The 22,445-nt window shown below is 36.9% G+C and overlaps 1 protein-coding gene across 1 annotated transcript in view; it reads right to left on the bottom strand.

Moving 5' to 3' along the window:
- Positions 1-22,445, bottom strand: part of CD34 (CD34 molecule) — a 34,875-nt gene that overhangs the window by 1,861 nt on the left and 10,569 nt on the right. The window contains exons 2-7 of the mRNA XM_063297456.1: positions 15,509-15,655; positions 13,232-13,485; positions 11,600-11,683; positions 5,540-5,675; positions 3,448-3,500; positions 1,179-1,343 (exon numbers count right to left, since the gene is read on the bottom strand). Coding sequence (XP_063153526.1) covers positions 1,179-1,343; positions 3,448-3,500; positions 5,540-5,675; positions 11,600-11,683; positions 13,232-13,485; positions 15,509-15,655 — 839 coding nt within the window. The remainder of the gene's footprint in view (positions 1-1,178; positions 1,344-3,447; positions 3,501-5,539; positions 5,676-11,599; positions 11,684-13,231; positions 13,486-15,508; positions 15,656-22,445) is intronic.

Genomic DNA, 22,445 nt, shown 5'->3' with positions numbered 1-22,445 from the left:
GCATCTGTATTTCCTAACTATAGAGACTGACAGTAATATCATTAATTTGCAGTAATGGAAGGATAGTTAAGTTTCTGAAAGCTAATGTAGCCTAGCTGATGTATAGTCCAATAAGTAGATAAATGGAATAACAGGGTTATTCATTAGCTATTGTTGTTGTGATGACACTGGCATTCAATTAGCCAACATTTAATACTATATGGTAGGGCTGTACAGTGCTTTGGGTTCAGTTCTGAGAAAAGGTACAGCTTCTTTAAGGTGTTGCAGACAGGTGCTACTCCCAAATGCTCTAAAACACCTTTTGAAAATTGGCTATGAATCCCTACATGGCTCTGGGTTTGAGTTCCAGGTTAATGAAGGTGACCTCTAGAAATTCACTATATGAAAGAGGCTGATGTTTAAATAGAAAGATTTTTCTTCCATTTAAAAGAAACTCTATTGTATTTTTTACCAAGAAAGTGGTCATGTCACACAGATTGAGGTTCATCAGTAGAGTTTATCTTCTGAACAGCTCAAGATGTTTTTTATTCCAAAATTACTATCATATCTCAGTGAGAGATTTTCCTGGGAAAGTATCTGCCCAGTTGACTTGGATTAGATTGAAACCCCACTGAATGGTGTTGAAGTAAAAATAGCAGGTAGGAGGAGAATTAAGCACCCTCTCCAGTGCCACTTCTCCACTTTATTTTATCTTCTTCTGGGAAGAAGGGAGCAATATTTACACATCTCCAAATAATAAAAAGGAAGATTAATCACAATTGCAATTGGATTTAACTGATATAGTTAAAACCAAAAGGGTGCCAGCAACCTTGACAGAAGAAACAGAAATTGGAAAGCAACAAATGAATCAAGAAAAAAGAATTTATCTTTCTTCACATCCTTTATTGTCATCATTCGGGGTAAAATCTTAGGAAAAGTCTTTAGTACAGCAGAAACAAGGGGAGAATGTCTAATCTGAATTTAAAGCATGAGAATGTTGGGAAAAATGTGATTCCCTCTTGATGGTGTTTGTAAATTGTTTGAATAAAAAGTAAGCATGACTTAAAATTGTAGAATATTCTATGGAAATGAACATACAACCTATAATAATGGAAGAATAACAATCCTGACATTTTCCTCTACAACTGCTGCTGCATGTCTTCAGCTTTCTACTTGTTTTGCCAACTATAAGCACTAACCAGCCTCTCTCCCATGGGACTCCAGCTTCGTCGTTTCATAAGATAATATCCAGCCAATCCTAAAAATGCCAATAGCAGGCCAGTGGTGACCAAGGCAATAAGGGTCTTCTGAGAATGGACCTGGTGAGTCTCAATGGGTTCCCGCTTGTGGGACTTTATCCCAAGCTAAAAGGAAAAACAAAATAGGATTGAACTGAGGAAGCTTGAAAACACCTGCAAGGGATGCAAATAGCAGAGATGATAGACCCTTCAAGGTCATTAGACATGTTTTACTCACTACAGCTTATGTCTTTTAAAAATAAAGCCTTTCAAAAACAGGTTTTAAAAGTAAGTTCTTACTAAAGATTGAAGAGTCTACAACCCTCTGCCATTTATCTTTCTGGGCTGGAAAGGTGGAAGAGGCATAATTAGCCTCTTCTGGGAATGATGCTTGTGATGCTTATGCAACATTTTTTTTTTAAATCCTAAAAAATACGTGTGTTATCACTATTACATATTTCACATACTGTTTGCTAGTGTAAGCAATAGGCTATTACATATAATACATAGACTATTTTTTTACATCATGGTATGACTACATTAGGTCAGAGACAGACTTAGTACAAAGTAAGACAGAGACAGATAAGTAGCAGAAAAAATGTTTTTAACTTTGAGGGGAATGCAGAGACTAAAAAGGCACAAAAGGGGAGGGCAAACAGCAATAAACAACTGCAGACAGATTAGGCACATGGGCCGATTGGCTATATTTCAGCTAGACAAATACATTGGGAGTAAAGGAAATATAATAATAAAAGGATCAATCAATCAATCAATCAATCAATCAGACTTCAATTTATTTATTACAGTCATAGACCAGTACAAGCAGAGTGCTTAGTGAATATATATAAATCTATCTTAATAGATAATAAACAAATAATAAAATGATGTGGATTGGGGGAAATGAAGAGGATTATATAATTAAGAGCAAATTAGTGCAACCAACCAACCACTGGTAGAATAAATTTTGCACTCCCAACCTGCCTAAATAGGTAGCCAAACAATCTGACAGTGCAGGGCTTGTGCAAATGATTCAACTCTTGGCCAGCTATTAATGTCAATTAAACCTGTGCAAAGTATTGAAGCATCTGCTTTCTCCAGGAAGCTCAGCGTGGTTATTTTGAGAACTTTCCCCTGGGTTGCCTGTGTATGCATGTACAGACAACACTGCTGATGAAACAAAATGGTTGCGCATGCACATTCATGTGGAGACAACCTAGGAAAGGCTCTGACACAGCTCGGCTGAGCCTTCCAGAGGATGCAGCTGCCTCAGTGATTTGAAACCAAATGCCTTGCTCATAGCAATATGGTTCACAAGGTCACTTTGGGATGCTTTGCTCAGCCCTAATGTTAGTATTAGAAAGCCCGTCATACTCAGGTTTGTCCATTTTGGGGAGGAAAATGGCAGCAACATTAAAAAAAACCCCATCAAATCTCTCAATCCAAAATGATTCAAAGTCACCTCTTTCAATTTGATTTTTTCAAATGATTCAAGAATTCAGTCTGAAGATTCAGTTTGAAAGTGTCTGAGTCTCCCTGAAGTCGAACCACACCGCTTTACGGTGTTATGTGTTTGGGAAGGTAGACTGGAAAGAGAGAAGGCTTGTGTGTTTCATATGTTTTGTATGTTCAGTTAGGGGCAACACAAAAGAAACTAATTTTCAGGATGCCATTTCTAGAAACTCTTGAAACTTCTTTTGCACTGTGTATTAGAACTCTGCAGATTCTGAAAGCCACGTTTCTCTTGGATGAGCAAAACAACTCCATGAAAGCAGCTTCACTTTGGCTCTCTTCTGAAATGTTCTCTGGCAATTCTGATAGCTAAAAGTGGTTTCTTCACATGCAGAGTAGATGCACAGAAGCCTTTTCTGCCCAGTGGAACTGTCAGTTGAGGCTTTAAGTTGATAACATCTCAAATCCAGGAAATGCATATTGCTTATTGCTTTAAAAATGTTAAATTTTGGTCTGTTTTCTAAAAATAGTAAATGTAGTGAACTGGAAACTGGGGAGTTCCCACAGTTAGTTGCTTGTTATAGTAACTGCTTATTATTAAATACTGAAATTTTAATCCACATTCTTTGGGGGAAAAAATACCTCTGTTCATTTATATGATTTTAGTGATAGAGGATCCTGGCATGCAAAGCATTTCATCCAGATTTTATAATATTTTAGGTTTTTAATTTTTTTATTCTGCCTCACCCAACTCCTATATATAAGAACATTAATATATTACCGCTTTCAAATCAGGTTGCTTGTCATTCAGAAAGCCACCCAATGCTTTTGCACCTGTATTTTCCAAAGCAGAGAAAAATTGAAATTTACTTTTAGGGAATACAGTAAGTATTGGAATTATCTATCAAGCAAAGCAGCTTCAACATTTATAGCCATCACTTGTATAGATTTGATTCAAAGACTACTTTACACCATGGCTTATATAGCTGTAATTTATTGAATAAACCACAATTGACTAGAATTATAAAACATACTATCATTATATGGTGCTGATACTCACCTGTACATCATGTCCATGGGTTGAACAGATGATGCAGTAGAAATACTGTCAGCCCTTCCAGGTAAACCAGACAGGAAACATGACCAGATGAACTAATTCTACTTTATTGTAAGGCTACATTAATAGAATCTTGCAAGTCTGAAAGTACAAATCTCCCACCCTCCCTATTTATCACTTGAGTGGTCAGGGAGGGTCTTTCTTAAGTCTCTTCTTTAGGGTTAGGGTTACCCTCTCTTGGACTCCCCTTCCTTTATCTCATCATTTTCTAGGCAGCATCTCTTCCTTCTGTTCCCCAAGGCTGCCCTCACATTCCATCACACTAACTGACTCTCTGGAGGTTGTCTGGGTCTGGATGGGGAGGACAGACTTTGAATCCTTCCAATATGGAGTGGTTTTGGATCTGTGGATCTAACAATTCCAGGGAAATTCCATTTTTAACACTAAACAGCTTGTATTCCTCTGCTCAAAGGTAGTTTGCAACTTGGGAATTCAGCTTGAGGAGCAGATGGCAGCTGGGCCTACAAGGGCTTTTGCACAATTACATGATGTGCACCAACTGCAGCATTTTCTGGACTGGGAGGTCTTGTTCACAGTCATTAATGCTCTAGTCACCTCTTGTTTAAATTATTGTAACATGCTCTACAAGTGATGGCCCTTGAAGGACCTCTGGAAACCACAGCTGCTGCAGAATGAGGTAGCTGAAGAAGTAAAGGGAGTTGCATTGGTTACCAGTTGGATTCTGGGTGTGATTTAAGGTGGTGGTTGTCACATTTAAGATCCCATATGGATCTGAGCTTGTTATCTGTGGACCACCTTCTCCTTCACTCATCTGCCTGCCCAAACAGATCAAATAAGGCCAACTCTTCCAGGTCTACTCTCTCCAAGATTGTTATCTGATGGGGCCCCAGAGGCAGGCATTCTTTGGAACTCCTCCCAATAGAAATGTCACATCACTCTTAGGCTTCAGACCTGTTTTGTCTTGCACATGAGGAGGGTGCTTTTTGATTGAAAGGTGGGCTATGCTATATTTGTGTGTGCTTTTTAAAAATAATTATATGTATTTTAGGGATTTGCAGGGTATTTTATCTGTTTACCTCTGTTTAGCTGCCTAGAGCCTATGGGAATGGACAAAATACAAGCATAATAAATACATAAATAAGTTATAAGCAATGGTTTACAAATCAAAATGACTATGTTTACACAAAATTCTAAAACAAAACTAAATAACAAACATTATGGCCCATGCAATCTGTGAATCCAGTCATAGTTTCAAATTAATACTTGAATGTTTTTTGTAATATATACCACATATTGGTTGGAATATAGTAATGACAAGAAGGTGGGGGCAGGGCAGTTACATATTTTTACTTGTTGCTGGTCACAACATTTAGCTGATCTTGAAAAAGCTAAGCTAGGATTGATTGGTTAGCACTTAGATGTGAGACCACATGGAAATCCCATGGCTGTGGACTAACTGGGAAGTAAAAACAAACAAACCAAACCACTTCCTGACCTTTATTTGCTGTTGAGTAGGAGTAACACCTACTGAGGACAGCTAATACATTCTAAAATAGTTGGTTTTTCAAATACTTTCTGCATCACCTCTTAATCCAAGGATGAAGAAGACAGCCAAAACAATCTCGCTAATCCATAATTGCTGGATTTGGGCTATATGTGATGTAGGTATGATTTCTCCAACCAACCATAGGTAAAATAATGACTGAATGCAACATGTGAAATCTAGTCAATCTTAACAAATCACTCATTGCGTCTATCAAATTTACACAAGCTGTAATAAATCAGATCAACTAACCTTTATCGTTAACGGCAACCAACAACATGCAGTGGCGATTCACATCAGAGTCTGCTAGTTCAATGAGACATGGCATTTCTTTTTTTTTACAAACCAATTTGCTCAGTTCTTCCCCTTTGTTTGTTTTAAAGTTTTCCTGCCAAAAAACAAACAAACCAACCCAGATACATTGTCACTATTGTAGAACATTTTTTCTCATTTGTTTTCTTTACACTAACCCACTAACCAATATGTCAAGTGGCATATTAATTATTACTGGCTTCTGTAGACATCAAAATATTCCCAAGAGCTAAAATGTGTTCTCCCAGTAATAGCTATTTGTGGATCTCATGGCTCAAAATCTGTAAGGGTTAAGAGAAACCATAAACATTTAAAACAATTTCCCAAGAAGGCATAGCAACTCCATTTATAGAGTCCCTGTTTCCTAGTTATGACCACCAAAAATTCATGCATAGGAATATTCTTTATGGTAAATTGATGTTTACATCTCTCTAATGGAACAGATTATCATGGTTTATACATGAAAACCTACAGAAGTTTATACATGGTTTAAAGAGAGATACAGAAGTTAGGAGAAAGTTTAGCATGTTTTAGCTATATTCTTGGGATTCTTAATTTGCTTCACTGAACTATAGTGGATGGAGAGGATTAGATGTCCAGTTATTAAAAATTAAAATAAATCAAAATAAAGAGAGTATGTACTGAAATATTTGTCAACATGTTTCTGTGAATACCGATTGCTAATTAAATCTAATTTAAGTTGCTGATTAAATAATTAACGTCACTATAATAGTTCATTCTGCAAGTATATCCTGAACAAGCCAAGGCAGCTCTTAATGTTTTGAAATCATGAGCCCCATCTTCTTTTTCACTGTCACCAGGGAGGACAAAATTACAAGCACAGACTTGGCTTTCCTGTTTTGGAAATGCCTTGAGTATTTCAGATGGTTCTTTCGTGGCACTTTTTGCAAGGACAAAATCTTCCCACATGAAGATTAAAATAAGAAGTTCCCTTTCCCAAACAGTTACGATTCATGAGTAGGAGGAGACAGGAAGAAAATTGTGTGGGTGTAGATTTTTCCCTCCATTTGGTCAATTTGGACATCAAAGAAGATGCACAGGTCAGTCAGACTCAGGAAAGTGAGAGTTAAAATAATATGCTAAAGAAAATTTATGTTCTAATATAGGCTGGTTTGGTAGCTTGGAAATAAGCATTTACACAGTGAGTCTTCACCTGGCTGTTGAGTTTTTCATGTTCAGTATATATTCAGCCAATATACTCAGCTAAAATAATATGCTAAAGAAAGTTTAAGAGTTTACATAGTAAGTCTTCACCTGGTTGTTGAGTTTTTCATGTATAATATATATTCAGCTAATATACTCAGTGAATAAAAAACTGCAGCTACCATCAGTCAGAAATTTAGGAAGTCACATACCACGTTTACTAATCTCACATGACTTACTTGTATCAGCTTGCTTTCTTCTATCTGACTCCCAATACCTTCTCCAATCCTGTTTTTATTTCAGCAACAATGCAATAACCTGTTGCAATTCAAGCAATTTCAGTAACAGAAAATTCTTCTCCTCTTATTTTTTTTCTTCTTTAATTCTTTCTAACCCAGTGGAATTTGGAAAAAAATGTATGGAGGGTGGGATTCTGTCCATCTGTCTGTTCATCAGCCCAATAACCCTCAGAAAACTGAGCAAAATGGGGCTAAATTTGGCTTTGGAAGAGAAGCAGGTAAAAGAAAGTTCTAAAGTGGGGTGGATCTGCTTGGGAGCTGTGGAAAAAAAACATTCCTAATAAACCTTCCCTATGCATCCTTATGGGAAAGGCAATCAGGCAGCACGCAGAGCAGAGCATATGCAGTACAGGTCCCCCAGCACAGATATACACACAAAACTTTACTGATCTGGCAGCAAGAGACCTTGCCTATTCAAAGACCATTTTCTGGTGCTGTGTCTGTGTGGAAGGATACTGAACTCCTGAATTCTGCCCTCCCTGAAACCTCATGCAGTGGAGCTCACTTGTAAGAGGTTTCATGGTGGGTAAAAATAAATACTTCCATGTGCAGCATTTAATTCATAGACAGCATCTCTACAGATGCAGGACCTACTTTTAACCACAATCTATTATAAAGAAATCATTTCTCATTTTAAACAATATCTCTGGCTTCTCTCTCCACTTGATTTCAGAATCATCTTGCCCTTCAACTTTCTGCTTTATAATTTCTTTCCATCTTCTCTTTAAAAGGTGAATAAATGACAAAGGCCTGCTTTAATTTTGCTTTAAAGACTAGTAGTCTAGTTAATGTTAGAATGTAATATCCCAAGTTGTGATAAATTATATGAAGCAGTAAGTGAAGATATTATAATAGTTTGCCTAGTTTTAAGTTATGTGAAGAAGTGTTATTTCTGAATGGTCATGCATAATATCCGTATCTTACCCCCTGCCAGTACCTTCCCTTAAATAAAACAAGAACTCAAACCTAATATGTCAGGGACAAATGTTCCATCCTAGTCCACTTTGAACTACAGGTAGTCCTCATTTAGTGACCACAATTGGGACCAGCAACTCGGTCATTAAGTGAAGTGGTCACTAAGTGAAACTGTGACTGTGTATATGATCTTACTTCAGCTTTCTTTTGCTTTACCGACCTGCAAAGGTCCTAAATGTAAGAATTGGTCACAAAGTTACTTTTTCATCACCATCGTAATTGCGAACAGTCGCTGTATGAGGCAGTCGCTAATGAGGACTACCTGTATATAATTTTCTACTGGCTGGGGGATACATGGATAGGTAGGCACATAGTCTAGGATTACGCATATCAATCCATTTAAATATATCTTCAGCCAGTTTAACTGGCTTCCAAAAAAATCTCGACCATTGACTTAACTTGGCCCAATGGCATAAACAAAAGCTACCAAGGAGAAATAAAAATGTTATCAGTCACAGAATACATTATGCATGGGAAATAGAAGAGTCAAAATAAAACCTAGCCAAACCATTCCCTCAGATATTTGTTTGGAAAATTGAGGAAAAACACCCTTCTGTATTTTTTTTCCTTTCCTGTGGAAAGGATCCTTGAGAGAATGTCAGAGTTTCCTTTCTAGTGAATGAAGCAGCTTATTGGAAAAGCCTGTCAGAAAGACAAACAAGAGAAAGAGTTCATTCTATCTATTTGTGGCTCAAACATAGCAATCAGGCTTAAAAATAACTCCTGAGACAAAGTGAGAAGCAAATGGCCTCATCCCAGGTTCCAGTAAAAGTTAGCTAAGAGAGAAACCTGCAAATTGTGTTTGTGTGTGTGTTTGTGTGTGTGTATGTGTTCAGGACAATAATACATAACAGTACCATTTCAGTTTCTGTGATTGGTGAAAAAGATCAGAAGAAAGAACTGCTGCTCATAGACCTACACGTTTAAACTGCTGCCTCCTAGATGTATGAAATCTCAGCTACCATAATCTCTCTCCCATTGGGGAAGGCTGGTGCAAGATTTCAGCTATTAGGATTGAGTAGTAATAATTACTATAAAACAATAAACTATAAGTGACATGCAGGAAATTTAAGTTTGCCTTACATTTAGGGCAATAATCACAGTATTCACCTATAGAGTTGATTTTGCATGATTTTTTAAAATCTTTCATACAGCTTAGGAAAAACTACAAAAATAGATGATTCAAATATGAACTTTATAATAGCTTCCTGTTCATCATACCATCCTCCTCCTCCTCCTCCTCCTCCTCCGTGTTTCCTCCAATGGCATGCATGGTCATCACAATTAAAGGAAATATAGTGACCTGTATTCTTAGTCATCCATTGAAAATGCCTATTTACAAAAAAACCTGTCCATGTACCAGAAAATAAGAAAATACACAAAGTACTGTAAACGTTTGAAAGGGAAATCAAAAAGTGGTCTGTGACTTCCATTTATGGAGTACTTTATAATGCTTCATATTAACAAATTAATGTTCACAATTATCAATTAGTTAATTAATTACCAATCTGATCATTAGCTGTCCATATCTGAATGCTACATAGTGCACTCTTAGCCTGAACAGCACTATTGCCTAGTTATTAATGGATTGGAAGCACTTACAAGCCGTTACGAATATCAGAATTGTTATTATTGAATAAAGCATTGGGAAAATTCTAGTATGTGATTTCCAAGGCTTACAAGCCTATAACAAAACTTGTAATGACAAAACTGGAACTTTAGTCTAATGGCTATTTCTGTATGAAGATTCACATCCTGATTCATTGTAGGCAGTCTTTCCTAACTTGATGTCTTCCACATGTATCAGAACTTCAGCTTCCAGCCTTCCCAATCAATGATTTCAATATATACAGTAAATTATGTCAGTCCTGCAGAAAAGTAATGCTGTTTTTCAGTCAGATATGGTAACTCAAATAACAATAATGATCAATCCTGATCAAGTTTCCCTAATGCTGATCCCCAGTACAGATGTAAATGAATGGATAGCTAACCTGCATTTTATCATCACAAGCCCAAATGAATTACTTGCACAATTGCATGTTATTTGCTTTTCTGCTTAAAGATCACCCACTAGGTTTTTTTTTAATTGTATGGCATAGCAGTTCAGTGTTCATGCTGCTTTTTCTTGCTGGGAAATGCTTGTGAGGTCCAGCAGCCAGATGTGTAGACTATTTAGCCGTGACAAGTCACATTGCCTGGGGTGCACCACGAGGAGGCTAGTCTACACTGCACCGAGTTGGGCTGAGAGAGAGTGACTGGCCCAAGGTCACCCAGCTGGCTTTCATGCCTAAGGCGGGACTAGAACTCACAGACTCCTGCTTTCTAGCCCAGAACCTTAACCACTAGACCTCCTATGCTATAAAAATAAACTCCCATATGTGTTTATTTCAGCAGATGATAAGCATAATTCTTGAAAAGCTTTCAGCTTACATAAAATTCATACACCCCACCACATATCAGATCTCTCTAAATATTACTTTAATATGGACTTTTAATGACTGGTGTTATTGGACATTTCAACATGGGATCTGCCTCTGCACTGCATCCTTATGCTCACGTATAATTGTCTACTGGCTTAGCTGTAGTACAGCTCAAATTGCAAAACTTCCCTGTCAAGATTTGCAAGACAGAAATTTTGTGGGCCTTCAGATAGGTCATTCTCTTATTTCTGGAACTCTTGCTTTATCCAGCATTCTGCTGCTTGAACTCAACTCCTGTCAACCAACTGGATTTAACACTTTCTAGTCAATGTCTAATCAGTTTCACAATTCTTTCCCCCACCCCAGCTTAATTTTCCTTCTTATAAAAACAGGATGTCATGAATTCTTACCTCAGTCTACCTTCTAGAATAGGCACCATGAACTAAGCACAGCGATGCCAAAATAAAGAAATGTACATTTTGACATCACCATGCAAAAACATACTTGCATCACAATGTCACATACAAGTACGTAATGGATGGATTGTTTCATAATCCCATAATGCACATTTCATCACTTACCCTCCTTGTCCCCTTGCCCAGATGTCTATGCTCCAGCCATTGGACTCAAACGAGCCATTACTCTCTTTCCCCTTCCCTCTTACTCATATAGAGAAGCTCTACACTGTTCCTACAACTATGGATACAGCTATTGGGAAAAGTGCCTGGCTGCAAAATTATGGTGTTAGAAAAGGGTTATAGAAATTATTTAAAAACTGTACAGCTGGTATGTAAATAAGCATATACAATAAAATATGATGCTGGAATCCCTTGGACAACTTATAAATTTAAAAAAAACTGGAATGAATGAACTTTTAGGAACAAGGCATTGTCAAAGTGTGGAACCAGATGGGTGTTCCAATGATGAATTGAAATGCATGTGGTTTTCCACTGTGGAAAGTGAGCAAACTGCACCTATTGCTTTAAAGGTGGATGGAGCATAACCATCACATTTACTTTCCCATGCTGGAACTTCTGCAGCAAGAAATTCTCCCCCCAAACTTTTTTTTCTTAAAGCAAAACAAAACACCCCTCCATTGTAATGAATGCTCCCTTGCCATTTTTACTTCCCTGCCTACTTACACACAAGTGGGCCACATTGAGTTCCAAGCATATCACTTCAGTGGTGGTATCCAGCTGCTTGATTTTCACACATTTGATGTTGAACTAGAAAAAGAAAGGATGGAAGAGTGTATCATTGCGCTTCCCTTTGTCTAGTCCATTTTATTTGCTAATTGCATTTCTGTGAAATGACCAATTAATCTGCATGTCCTTCCTGAATGACTCACAGAACAAAGAAAAAATGACATTGCTCAAGTGTGACATAAAAGAAGCACAAGTAAGTTTTTCTTCTGGTGGAAAAAAATAAATCCAAAAGTATAACAGAAACGATTAAGGAGGCCTTTTGAAAATTACAAATGATTTAAAAACCTAGGTGTATTAAACAAAAAACCCAGCAGCTTGGTGTAGAAATGACCATAAAGAAAGTGTTAGGCAACTATCTCTAAGGAGGCTGTTCTATAATAGAGATGCCAACATCAAGAAGCCTTTTCCTGAAGTACTACCTTACCTCATGTGGTGGGGACCCTATGAAGAGAATCACAAGGTTCAGGCTGGCAGCCATATGCGGGAGATAATTATCTAAGGAAATCATCTCATGGTTCTACAATGTTAGAAAACGTTCATCCCTGTTCTGAAAGGGGACATAATTCAAAAACTTCATATGTTTCCATCAGGCAAATAGCATTACATGGCTAAGAAGACCATCGGTGAATACAGGGTGACCTGAAATCATAGGTGAGCTTCCTCAAAGACAGCCAAACTTACCTGGTATGTAAAAGAAGGGTTAGTAGCATGGAATATGTTACTTTAGCATCAGTTTATTTTGTCTTAGGAACATTTGGCTTTGTAATTGTATTTTCAATTTTAATAACATTTGTTTTATATTTTTATAATGATTGTATTTATATAATTGTTTTTATTTGATTGTTGTACGCCACTCAGAATCACTTGTGAGATGGACAGCTATACAAATTTGATAAATAAATAATTGTAATACCGAGGGCAGAATCAATGTTAATTCATACTAAGGCCAATGTTTACGCAATAACAATTGTTATTGCACTGAATTAGCTTTATCTGTACTCAGAAACATTTTCATGTAGTAAGATGAGACTATGTGACTATTCACATTTTCTGAATAGAAAATAGTGGCAAAGCAGCAGCTAGTAAAATAGCCATTTAGAACACTACATTGTTGAATCAGTGTCTGAATGTCAAATGCTATCAAAAAACCTGAACATGGGAAAACACATGGGAGAAGACCACAGCTGGGAGTTGTAAATTTATGTTCCCTCTTCCCCAGCACATTTGTGCTTTGGGCAGTTTGCCAGTCAGCTGTTGGGAGCTTCCTCTGCTGAGGAAAACCATTGTATAAAGACATTCATCCTCATCCTTCCCCAATAAATTGTAATAAGAGCAACAATAGCTAAGGGACATTCAAAGAAGTAAATGGGAACCTGTGAGAACCATCCAGGAAGCTGAAGAGTATGGGTTGGCAATTTTGCAAAAGTAACTAAAGTAGCATGTTGATTAATTCATGAGAACTGATTAATATATCGATCATTGATTCACAAAAATGTCCCAGTAAGGGGAACTGATCATCCTTCTTTTCATTACATCCAACTTAACAATCTTAAATTTACGCAATCTTACCGTTGCATTGCTGTTATCAGTTGTGGCTGTGATAAGAAAGTCAGTGGAATTACATGTTGTTGTCTCAGTATGATCATGTGTCAGATGTGGTGTTGAAGTTGGATTTTGAGTCATTGTTGTCTCATTGGCAGGAGTCATTGTGCCATTCCACGGTGTAGTAAATGACTCTGCTGTTGTATTTGTAGAAGTTAAGTGTGTTGGTGTGCTATGGACAAGTGTCTTATTTTCTGGCTTGGTAGCACTGCTTAAAGTTTCTAGAAAAAAATAAAGGGGAAAGGGAGGACACAAAAGCACTGTGAATGTCTGAGATATTCTCACAATAAACTACATCACTGCAGTTACTAGACTGCATTAAGAATAGCCCATCAAGAATGGATTGATTGATTATGTGCCATCAAGTCATTTGCAAGTCTAGGTGACCTAAGACTACTTATTCAAGGAAATCAAAGTAATAAGACAATTATAGGCTCCTGAAGCATGGAGTCTCCCTCTAAGGATGATTAGTTTTCACATGTGATATGCTCACTATTCTAAATGTACATAAACTTTATTTTTCCTCCAGTCTTGAAGTTAAGGACTGACTTAGATTTGACTCTAAGAAAGCCATGACTAGCTGTTCAATATTTCTAATTCAAAGAAGTTCTGTGAAGACCAGAGTGTTCCCTATGAGTATACCCTATGAAGTAAATAGCAGTATGGGGCAGTGGGGAGAAAGAAATTTAAAGCTAAACAAAATTACTTCTCCATTAGTTGTTTTGCAATAACAACATAGCAATGTATGGAAAATCCTATGCCTTTTGATTCTAACACCCATTTAAATGAGGTATTCTATATCTTGATAATTATCAGCAAAGAATAGCTAAAAAGGGGCGAGCTATCAGATAGATAGGTCATAGGACTAAGAGTTCTTAGTTAAGGACTGACCTAGATTTGACTCTAGTTCACTACCAAAGCACGTTAGTGAACAATTGCACAACTGCTCCCCATGAAATGTAAAAACAAAACCCGGAATGTTTAATGTTTGTTATGGATTGGAGAGAAAGAAGTTACTAAATTGATAATAGTCAGAAAGCAGAAGGGGGGAAAGGAATAATAATATCCTACAGTGTTACAAAACTTTGATTTAATCAATGCAACATGACAATATTTCATGATCCTAAAATCTTTAGTTTTCTTGTTGCTGGTTATTCTTTTGATGGGCTATGAGTGTGCATTTAACAGTCTCAAACAGCACATTCTGACTGGAGCTTCAGATGGATTGGTCAGCCCTACCTAAAAAGATATTTTTGAGCAGTCTCTCTCATCCATTCCAACCAGCACAATATCTTAATTGAATAATGGTCTCCAAATTTAGGAGAGTTTTCTCTTTGGCTAATTTTAATGCCTTCCCAACAGCTGTCACTGAGGGGAGATAAAAGGACATTCCATTGGAGCAAAGACTACACCCCTGTGGCACAGGAACAGTAGAGACATTGAGCCATGTTGTATTGTATTATATTGTACTGCTCCCATTATGTTGTTTCATGTCAGTAGCGATTATCCCCATTTTTAGACAAATGTCCTGGTTACTCAGATTCATTTTCTCTTCCCCTATTGCTTACTGAACAATTGGACTCTGTTTTACTGAACATAGCTAAATTCTGTAGTATCTGCCATAACATATCAATAAGCAGCTTTTGAATATCTTTTGACCCAGACAAGGTGATTGCTTATTTTTAGTTTTATTCTATTTTATTTTTAATTTGTCACTCACATTTAGGTTTCACAGTTCTGTATGCTACTGTTTATTTTTACTACTCACTATTTGGGAATTATGTTTTAATTTTGAATTTATTTTGAGCTGGTCTATGACCATAATAAACTGAAGTGAAGATTTCAGATATTTAACAATACATTTATATAAGCAAAGCATTTTAGCATCAGGTAAAAAACTGATTTGAAACAGTGGCCAGGGGGTGGGGGTGGGGGAAGAGAGAAGCAATAAATTGATATCTATTGGTAAAATAAGAGTATACTATAACATCTCCTTCCTAATATAAAATATTTAGAAATTGTATAATTTCTTGAAAAGTTGGGAAAATTACACTAAGAACTATTAAATGAAAATTGCACTACTTTCTTTTTTCTTCTAGGTAAGACAGATTTTCTGCAGTTTGAGAAAAGATGGGGAAAACTGGGAAAACATAGATGGCAATATTCGAGGAAGTTGTGTTTTTATTATAAATAAATAAATAAATGAGTCAAACTAGTTCTATAGAAAGGTTGAAGCCTATTTACCTGCTAGTGGTGTTGTAACTATAGAATTTAAAAAGATAGAATTAGAAGTAGAGCCAGGAGTAATGATTGTCGTCAACTTCTCAGTGGTGGTAGCAGTTGGCGAAATAGTACTTGAATAGGATGGAACATCACCAGAAACTGGATTTTCTATAAAAGAAAAAGGAAAGAAATGAAAAATATTTGTAGTTCATCAGTACAATCTGACATTGTAAAAGAGTCTTTGATGGGGCTCAGAGTAGAACTGCTGCAACAACAACAACAACAACAACAACAAAAATATGCAGTCCTGTCCTTTTTGTTCATGGCAGATATGTTACCTGATGCAAATGATAAATTACATATTTGCAAGAATGGTCACTAGTTCTCAACAAATCAAATTTTCCTCTTTTCCTTTTATGCATTGGCACATCTGAAATTGAGGCAGATCCATTGTTTATTGTTATTTATAGAATTCCATCCCAATACATGGAATTTTACAAAGAGCAGAATTTACAAGTCCCCATAGGGACTCACAGTTTAAAATAAACAGGAAAAGAACCTGAGGAACGGGAAGGGGAGAGAGATAAATGTGGGAAAGACATGCTATTATTTCAATTGCATGTACATTAGTTTAGATTAAAGTTACTCTGAAAGAATCTTGAAAAATGTGAATGTTGGGGAGACAGCCAGGTATATCAAGGCATTCAGGGAGGCAGTTCTAGGAGTATCTAGTCCAGGACAGCTTCCTCTAGAACACCAAAGATGAAAGGGTGGAGCAAAAGCCCTTTGGATGATTAAAATTTACAGGAAGGAATGTGACAGAATATAAAAGCAGATAAGCAAAAGCATACTATGGCAGAGTTTCCTGTAGCCCAGAAGTAACGCCTTTGTAACCTAAAACCTTCCGCAGATCTCCTTCTGCAGCAGTGGACCTTGTCATACAGCAGGGTGAAAAAAACTGTTTAAAAGTGGGGATTGCATTGGGGACACTACTATATTTTCCAACATGTATTTCCCTTGCGAGGCTGTAAAGAACAAATAAATCCACATTTCAACAAGAAAGATCATGTTCCCCCAAGCCCACGAGCATGTAATGTACACATGTAGAAAGGTATATGGGGCAATTAACCACATGTACGTTCTTCCCCATTGCGGTTGCACAATTTGGAAGTGGGAGACCCAGGGGAAAGGGGAGACAGACAGCGTAGGCTTCTTATCTGGGCAACAGGGTGAATGGCAAGAGTAAAAGCAGACCTTGACAACAAAGACTAGGGGACATATTGCACTGAAAACTACAATATCGCAGCTAATGCAGGGGTACGAAATGTCAGGGCTCTTTGTGGCTTCCCAAGCCATAGATGTGTCCTACCCACTTGTAATTCATAATTTGAAATAAGAGGTGAATTATTATGTCTTGGGGTAGTACTTATGTTAACTGTAAGTAATTTAAATTAAATTAAATTAAATTAGATGTTTTTATCCTGTCCTCACCCACTTCTTTGTTCTGACCCTACTTACATCTAGAGTGCAGACACCCAGCATACTCCTCAAAGGTCAAAAACAGCCCTTTGCTGGAAACTCTTGACCTAAAATGGGAGCATGACAAAGGCATCTAGGGATTTGGGATAGAATAATGGGAGAATGTTCTGGGAAGACAGGATTAAATGCCATCAATACACATCTGAAAATCATAGGTTGTCTTGATAAAAATTAATGACAAAATTAATATAGACAGACAGAAACCATAACAATGGCCCAAGTACAGAGCCCTGAGAGGGAAAAAGTCAAAGACAGAAAACATCTTCTTGAAAACTGTAAGAGTTTGATTAGATAGAGCTTGACTGGAAGAGAACCAACTGGAGACAACTTTGAAGAATTTGAGCAAGCAGGAAATTAAACAGAAGAGGATGACCAACCATATCAAAGGCTGAACAGATCTAATGGAGGTGGAGGAGCGAGAAGAGTTGGATTGGGAAGTGGGGCATCAAAAACAATTTTTGTAAGGGCCATTCAGTGGATGTTAGTGGGAGAAACCAGATAGGAAAGCATTAAAGGTAGGATTGGAGAAAAAGTGCTGAGAGAATGAAAGGTAGTTGCAAGTTGAAGGAGTTTATGATACAGGACATAAAGGAAATTAAAGAAATAAAGATGGAGATGTTCTGAATATCTGTATAAACAGAACTGGCATGCTCGTGCAGACACACACACCCCTCTTGTTTTTTTTGCAAGAAAGTTCCGTAATAGAATAGGTGTGTTATTTCACAATATATGCATTTGTACACACATGTTCCTTAGTAATTGATGCAGTTTTGGTCTGGAAAATTGCACTGCACTATTCACAATAGCACTGGACTGCAACTTTACAGCCCTTTAGTTTTGACTGTGCTGGCAGTAGCTCATGGAAGCTGGAGGTGATCAACATCTGGACAGCTATCCCTAACCTAAATCTTTGTAATTCTTCATGCAATATTTAAGATAATATTTCCATTTACAATTCTGATACCTTAAAATTCCTACTTATTTTGTCATTTAGGTTAAATGCACTCAAGCTTTCAAAAACTTTTTAAAAAATTAGTTGATTTTGAGAACAACTGCAGTGTTAACAATTTCAGATTTTCAGACTATTATAGTTGTACTATTTTTTTTCTTTAAAAGTCAAGACAGCCTTGAAATTCAGGTAACAAGAAAACAAGTTTTAAATCTTCATTTCTATAATCCACATTTCGCAAAACTTTTTTTGTTCCCTTCTGTGAAAATATTACAGATACCTAGTGTCATTTATGGTGAACTAGCTGACCATATTGTTTCCGATAGCATGCAATTTTTCATGTTCTTGTACCATGAACCATAGTTCTCTAAATTCCCTTACAATTGTTTGAAAGTACGTTTTAGAGGAATTTTGATCGTGGTATTTTTCTTCTACAAGTCAAAAGGCTAGAAGCAGAACAAGAAATCAATTATTTTCCAGTGTTTGGGTAAGTTGTATATTTATATCCACCAGCCTTATTAAAAGAACATTCTGTTGTGCAAAAGGATACACTCTTACTGCCAAGAATTCTGGATTATCTTAAAATTAATCTAGAACAAATGTTTAGAGCCAAGTGCCTGAAACAGGGTAATTGATGTCTCAAATGACACAGCTCAGGATGTGTGTATTATATGCTGCAGGTTCACCACAATGTTAGCCAGACATTATTTTGTATTCACAGCGTGAATGGGTATTTGTATACACATTCCAGTTTGCAAAAGAACTAACATTCATATATTTGTACCCAAGTTGTACACATGTGACTATCACATGTTCATTTGTGTGTGTGTGTGTGTGTGCGTGTGCGCGCACACACACACACTGAGTACTTGGTTTACATTTGTTTGTATGAACTGCCAAACATATGGCAAATCTGTTTCAGACTCTTAATATAACCGACTGCATGCTAACAAATATCAAATTTATAGTCTTCATTTGATTTAGTATTAAATTTATATCCTGCTTTTCTGTTGATGTAAGCATCATGGTAACTTACAATAGTTGAAACAAAATAGAAAATACTGTATACTATAAAACGTAACAGTAAAATGAATGAAATTAAAATCCAAATGGGTAGTGTCTGCCTTTTAGGATCAACCATCAACCGTAAAGGAACAAGCAATCAAGAAATATGCCACAGACTAGCACTTTGTACAGCAGCCTTGGAAAAGATATTCAAACACCCTTATGTGTCTATGCCTACAAAGATCAGAATCATGCAATCCATGGTATTCCCTGTGACACTCTATGGAAGTGAGAGTTGGAAGAAGCAAGATAGGAAGAGTATTGACAGCTTCGACCTTTGGTGTTGGAGAAGACTCCTGAGAATACCATGGACAGCCAAGAAAACAAACCGATGGACCATTGAACAAATCAACCCAGAGTTGTCCCTCAAGGCACAAATCACCAGGCTCAAATTATCCTACTTTGGACCCTTTATACAAAGACCTAGCTCTCTGGAGAAGGCTCTAATGCTTGGAAAGGTGGAAGGAAAGAGAAGAGGATGACCAGCAGCAAGGTAGATGGACTTTATTACAGTGGCGATGAGTACACTGTTGGAAGAGCTGAAAGACCAGGTTAGGGATAGGTTGGCAAGGAGAAAATCTATCTATGTGGTTGCTAGGACTAAAAAATGACTTAATGGCATGCCATCATCAATTGTAAAAAATGGAGTAAAATTCATGTGTTTTTGTCATTGCTTTACTACTTTGTAAACAAGATCCCTCTCTCCTTCTTCAATTCCAATGCCTGTCTCTATCACAAAGAGAAACTAGACAAAAACAAATAGAATGAAACAATAAAACTGTGACAGATTCTGACTCCCCTCTCTGCTTGGTAGACCATTCCTGTAGGCAAAGAACTTGCCCAGGCATTCTCAGATGTGCATGAATCCACAGGATTTTCCTGTCCCTTATGATAAAGAAATACTGTAGGATTTTCCAGGAACACAGGTTATCACATTACCCATGTGGTTGATTGATCAGTTTGAATTTCTCTTCTTGGAAGTTATTCCCACCCACAAGAAACCTGCATTTTCAAGAGTATGGTAATGAGTAATGATTAGATATGCTTTGGAAACCGAAGGAATTGTTCTGTAATATATCAAAGGTTAAGGTACCTAATAAGTTTAAGTAGCTTAAGTTTTAGGTAGTAAACTTTGTGTTTTAAATTTCATTTTAAACTGCTACTGACCACTCCTGACCCCCTCTCTGCTAGATTCTTTAATAAATGCACTGAATTAGGAATTTGAGTACATTTGGTCTTTTTGCCTGCCTCCTAGGTATAGATGCTTACTTGATTTTTAAGGAGAGAAAAGGAGAGTCTTGGAAAAGGGGACTTGTCTTTTTCTAAAGGTGGAAGCCAAAAGTCTGGATCCTCATGTGTTTAAGCTGAGGCTTAGTAATGGCTGTAAATCAAACAAGTGGTAGCAGTGCTTCAACTTTGGAAGTTAAAAATGCATTTGTAATGTTTGTGGAGGTGTCTCACAAAGTCTAACCAGATACTTGATTTTACAGAGAACAAGAGTGCAGTGCTTGGTGTTCAGTGTTATGATGAAATTGAGAGGTGTTATTAGTGGAGTGGTCACACATCTGTGAGGCACAAGTTGAGGTGTGGACAGAACTCCAAGATCTTGGTTCCTATGATTGTTTAAAAAGCAGCTGTTGACATCTAGTCAAATTAGGGCCATAGCACAAAGGGAGCTCACACTCTTTACTTGCTCTGTTTACAGAATCAAACACCTTCATTGTGCTTTTGGGAAAATAGTTTTGTGCTTGTCTGTATGGATGAGGTGAAACTGGGAAATGCCTCAAAAGGAAAAGGCTAAAGCTCTTTCTGTCATATAGTGCCCTAATCTGAATCAGGTCCACTCACAGCTGCATTTGTAAAAAAGAGAGATCCAGCCATGGATCTCATGCTATTTCATCTGGTTGCACCCTTTAAAACAATACAAAGCATGGCGACATGTTTAACAACAAATAGACTTACTTGAAATAATAGCTATCCTTTCTCAGAAGACTTTCCTCCAGCAAAAATATTACATGTAGCTGAAAGGAGGATTTAATCCAAAAATCACTGCCATATTTCTTCAGGAAACAGTGACTTCATCTAGAGGCAGTAAGGCTCTGAAAATGGACAGTTTGTCCCATGAAGTAAGCTAGCATAGCTGTGACTCTAGATCAGCATAAATTTGCATCAGGCATCTCACCTACAGGAGCAGTATTCTTCAGTTCTTTTTAGAGGTACTTTTGCTAGAAAACTGCAAATGAAAGGCCTAGGTCAAATCCTACAGTGTGCCAACCCAAGGAAAAAGGAATTGCACTACTGTTATTTAACCCTTTCCAGGTGATATGGAAGGGTAAACTTAAAAGATATGTTTCCAAAAAATAATTACAATTGGAGAAGTGAACGGACGCTCAAAATGCTGTAGTTGACACAATGTTATAATGTTGACACAATGTTTAGGCTGAGACTTAAAATAGTATCATGAAAATTCTGTCCTTATCTTAAATACAAAGTAAGCCTAAACTGATCAGAAAAATACAGTCTTTAAAATACGTTTTGCCAATAATTCAAGTGCAGTTAATTTTGCATGAAGCAAAAGACTTTAATTGCAGAGAAACTGTCACTAGTAGCTTAAACAAGGCCTCTACATTCTATTTTTGACTTTGCTAACAGAAAAGGCCCTTCTGTAATGATCATGCTTCTAGAAATCAGTGGAAATATATGAGATATTCTCTTTTTTTAATCCATAAATTGAACTATAGAATTAGAGGCTTTAAAAAAAATCAGTTACCCTTTTTAGTTTATCCTAAACATGGAATGTCTTAGACTATTTATATAACTGTGCTTGCCAAGTAATCATTACTTAATTAAAATTGCCAATGATAGCCCGTTGTTTTAGGTAGGTCAGAAGACTTTGATACTTTGGGGAAAAATCTGCAAAAATATCTAGTATGTATCTTGATAATTCATGAATATAGCCATACATGACATTAAATTTTATTCTGACACTGCCGTTTTATGGACAAAGCCAAAATAGAAGTACCTTATCTATTCTTTTTTCTTACATAATATGGAAAATGTTTTCTGTTAAAAATTGTTACAGCTCCAGTCAGCAAACTTCATAGACTCAATAGGTTAAGGATTGTGTACATCAGAATGCAATTATTTTGCACAAAGAGTTGCACATTTTGTAGCAACAGCTCTTACCACATTTTGAATATGACTGAATACACATATATTTTCCCAGAATCCATGTCTTGTTATGCTGTGTAAAGATAGATTTTTATAGTTAAAAGGATGGTTATGTAGGCTGCACCTACATAACTGCATTTAATCTGAATGGGGATAGGATCTGTACACAAAGCAGTTGGGAGGAGGAGGAGGAGGATCATCTTTATTGTGGTCAGTGACCAGTTCATAAAATAC

This window comes from Candoia aspera, chromosome 3 (genome assembly GCF_035149785.1).
Source record: "Candoia aspera isolate rCanAsp1 chromosome 3, rCanAsp1.hap2, whole genome shotgun sequence".
Taxonomy (NCBI): Eukaryota; Metazoa; Chordata; class Lepidosauria; order Squamata; family Boidae; genus Candoia; species Candoia aspera.
This window is presented reverse-complemented; position numbering and strand designations above follow the sequence as displayed.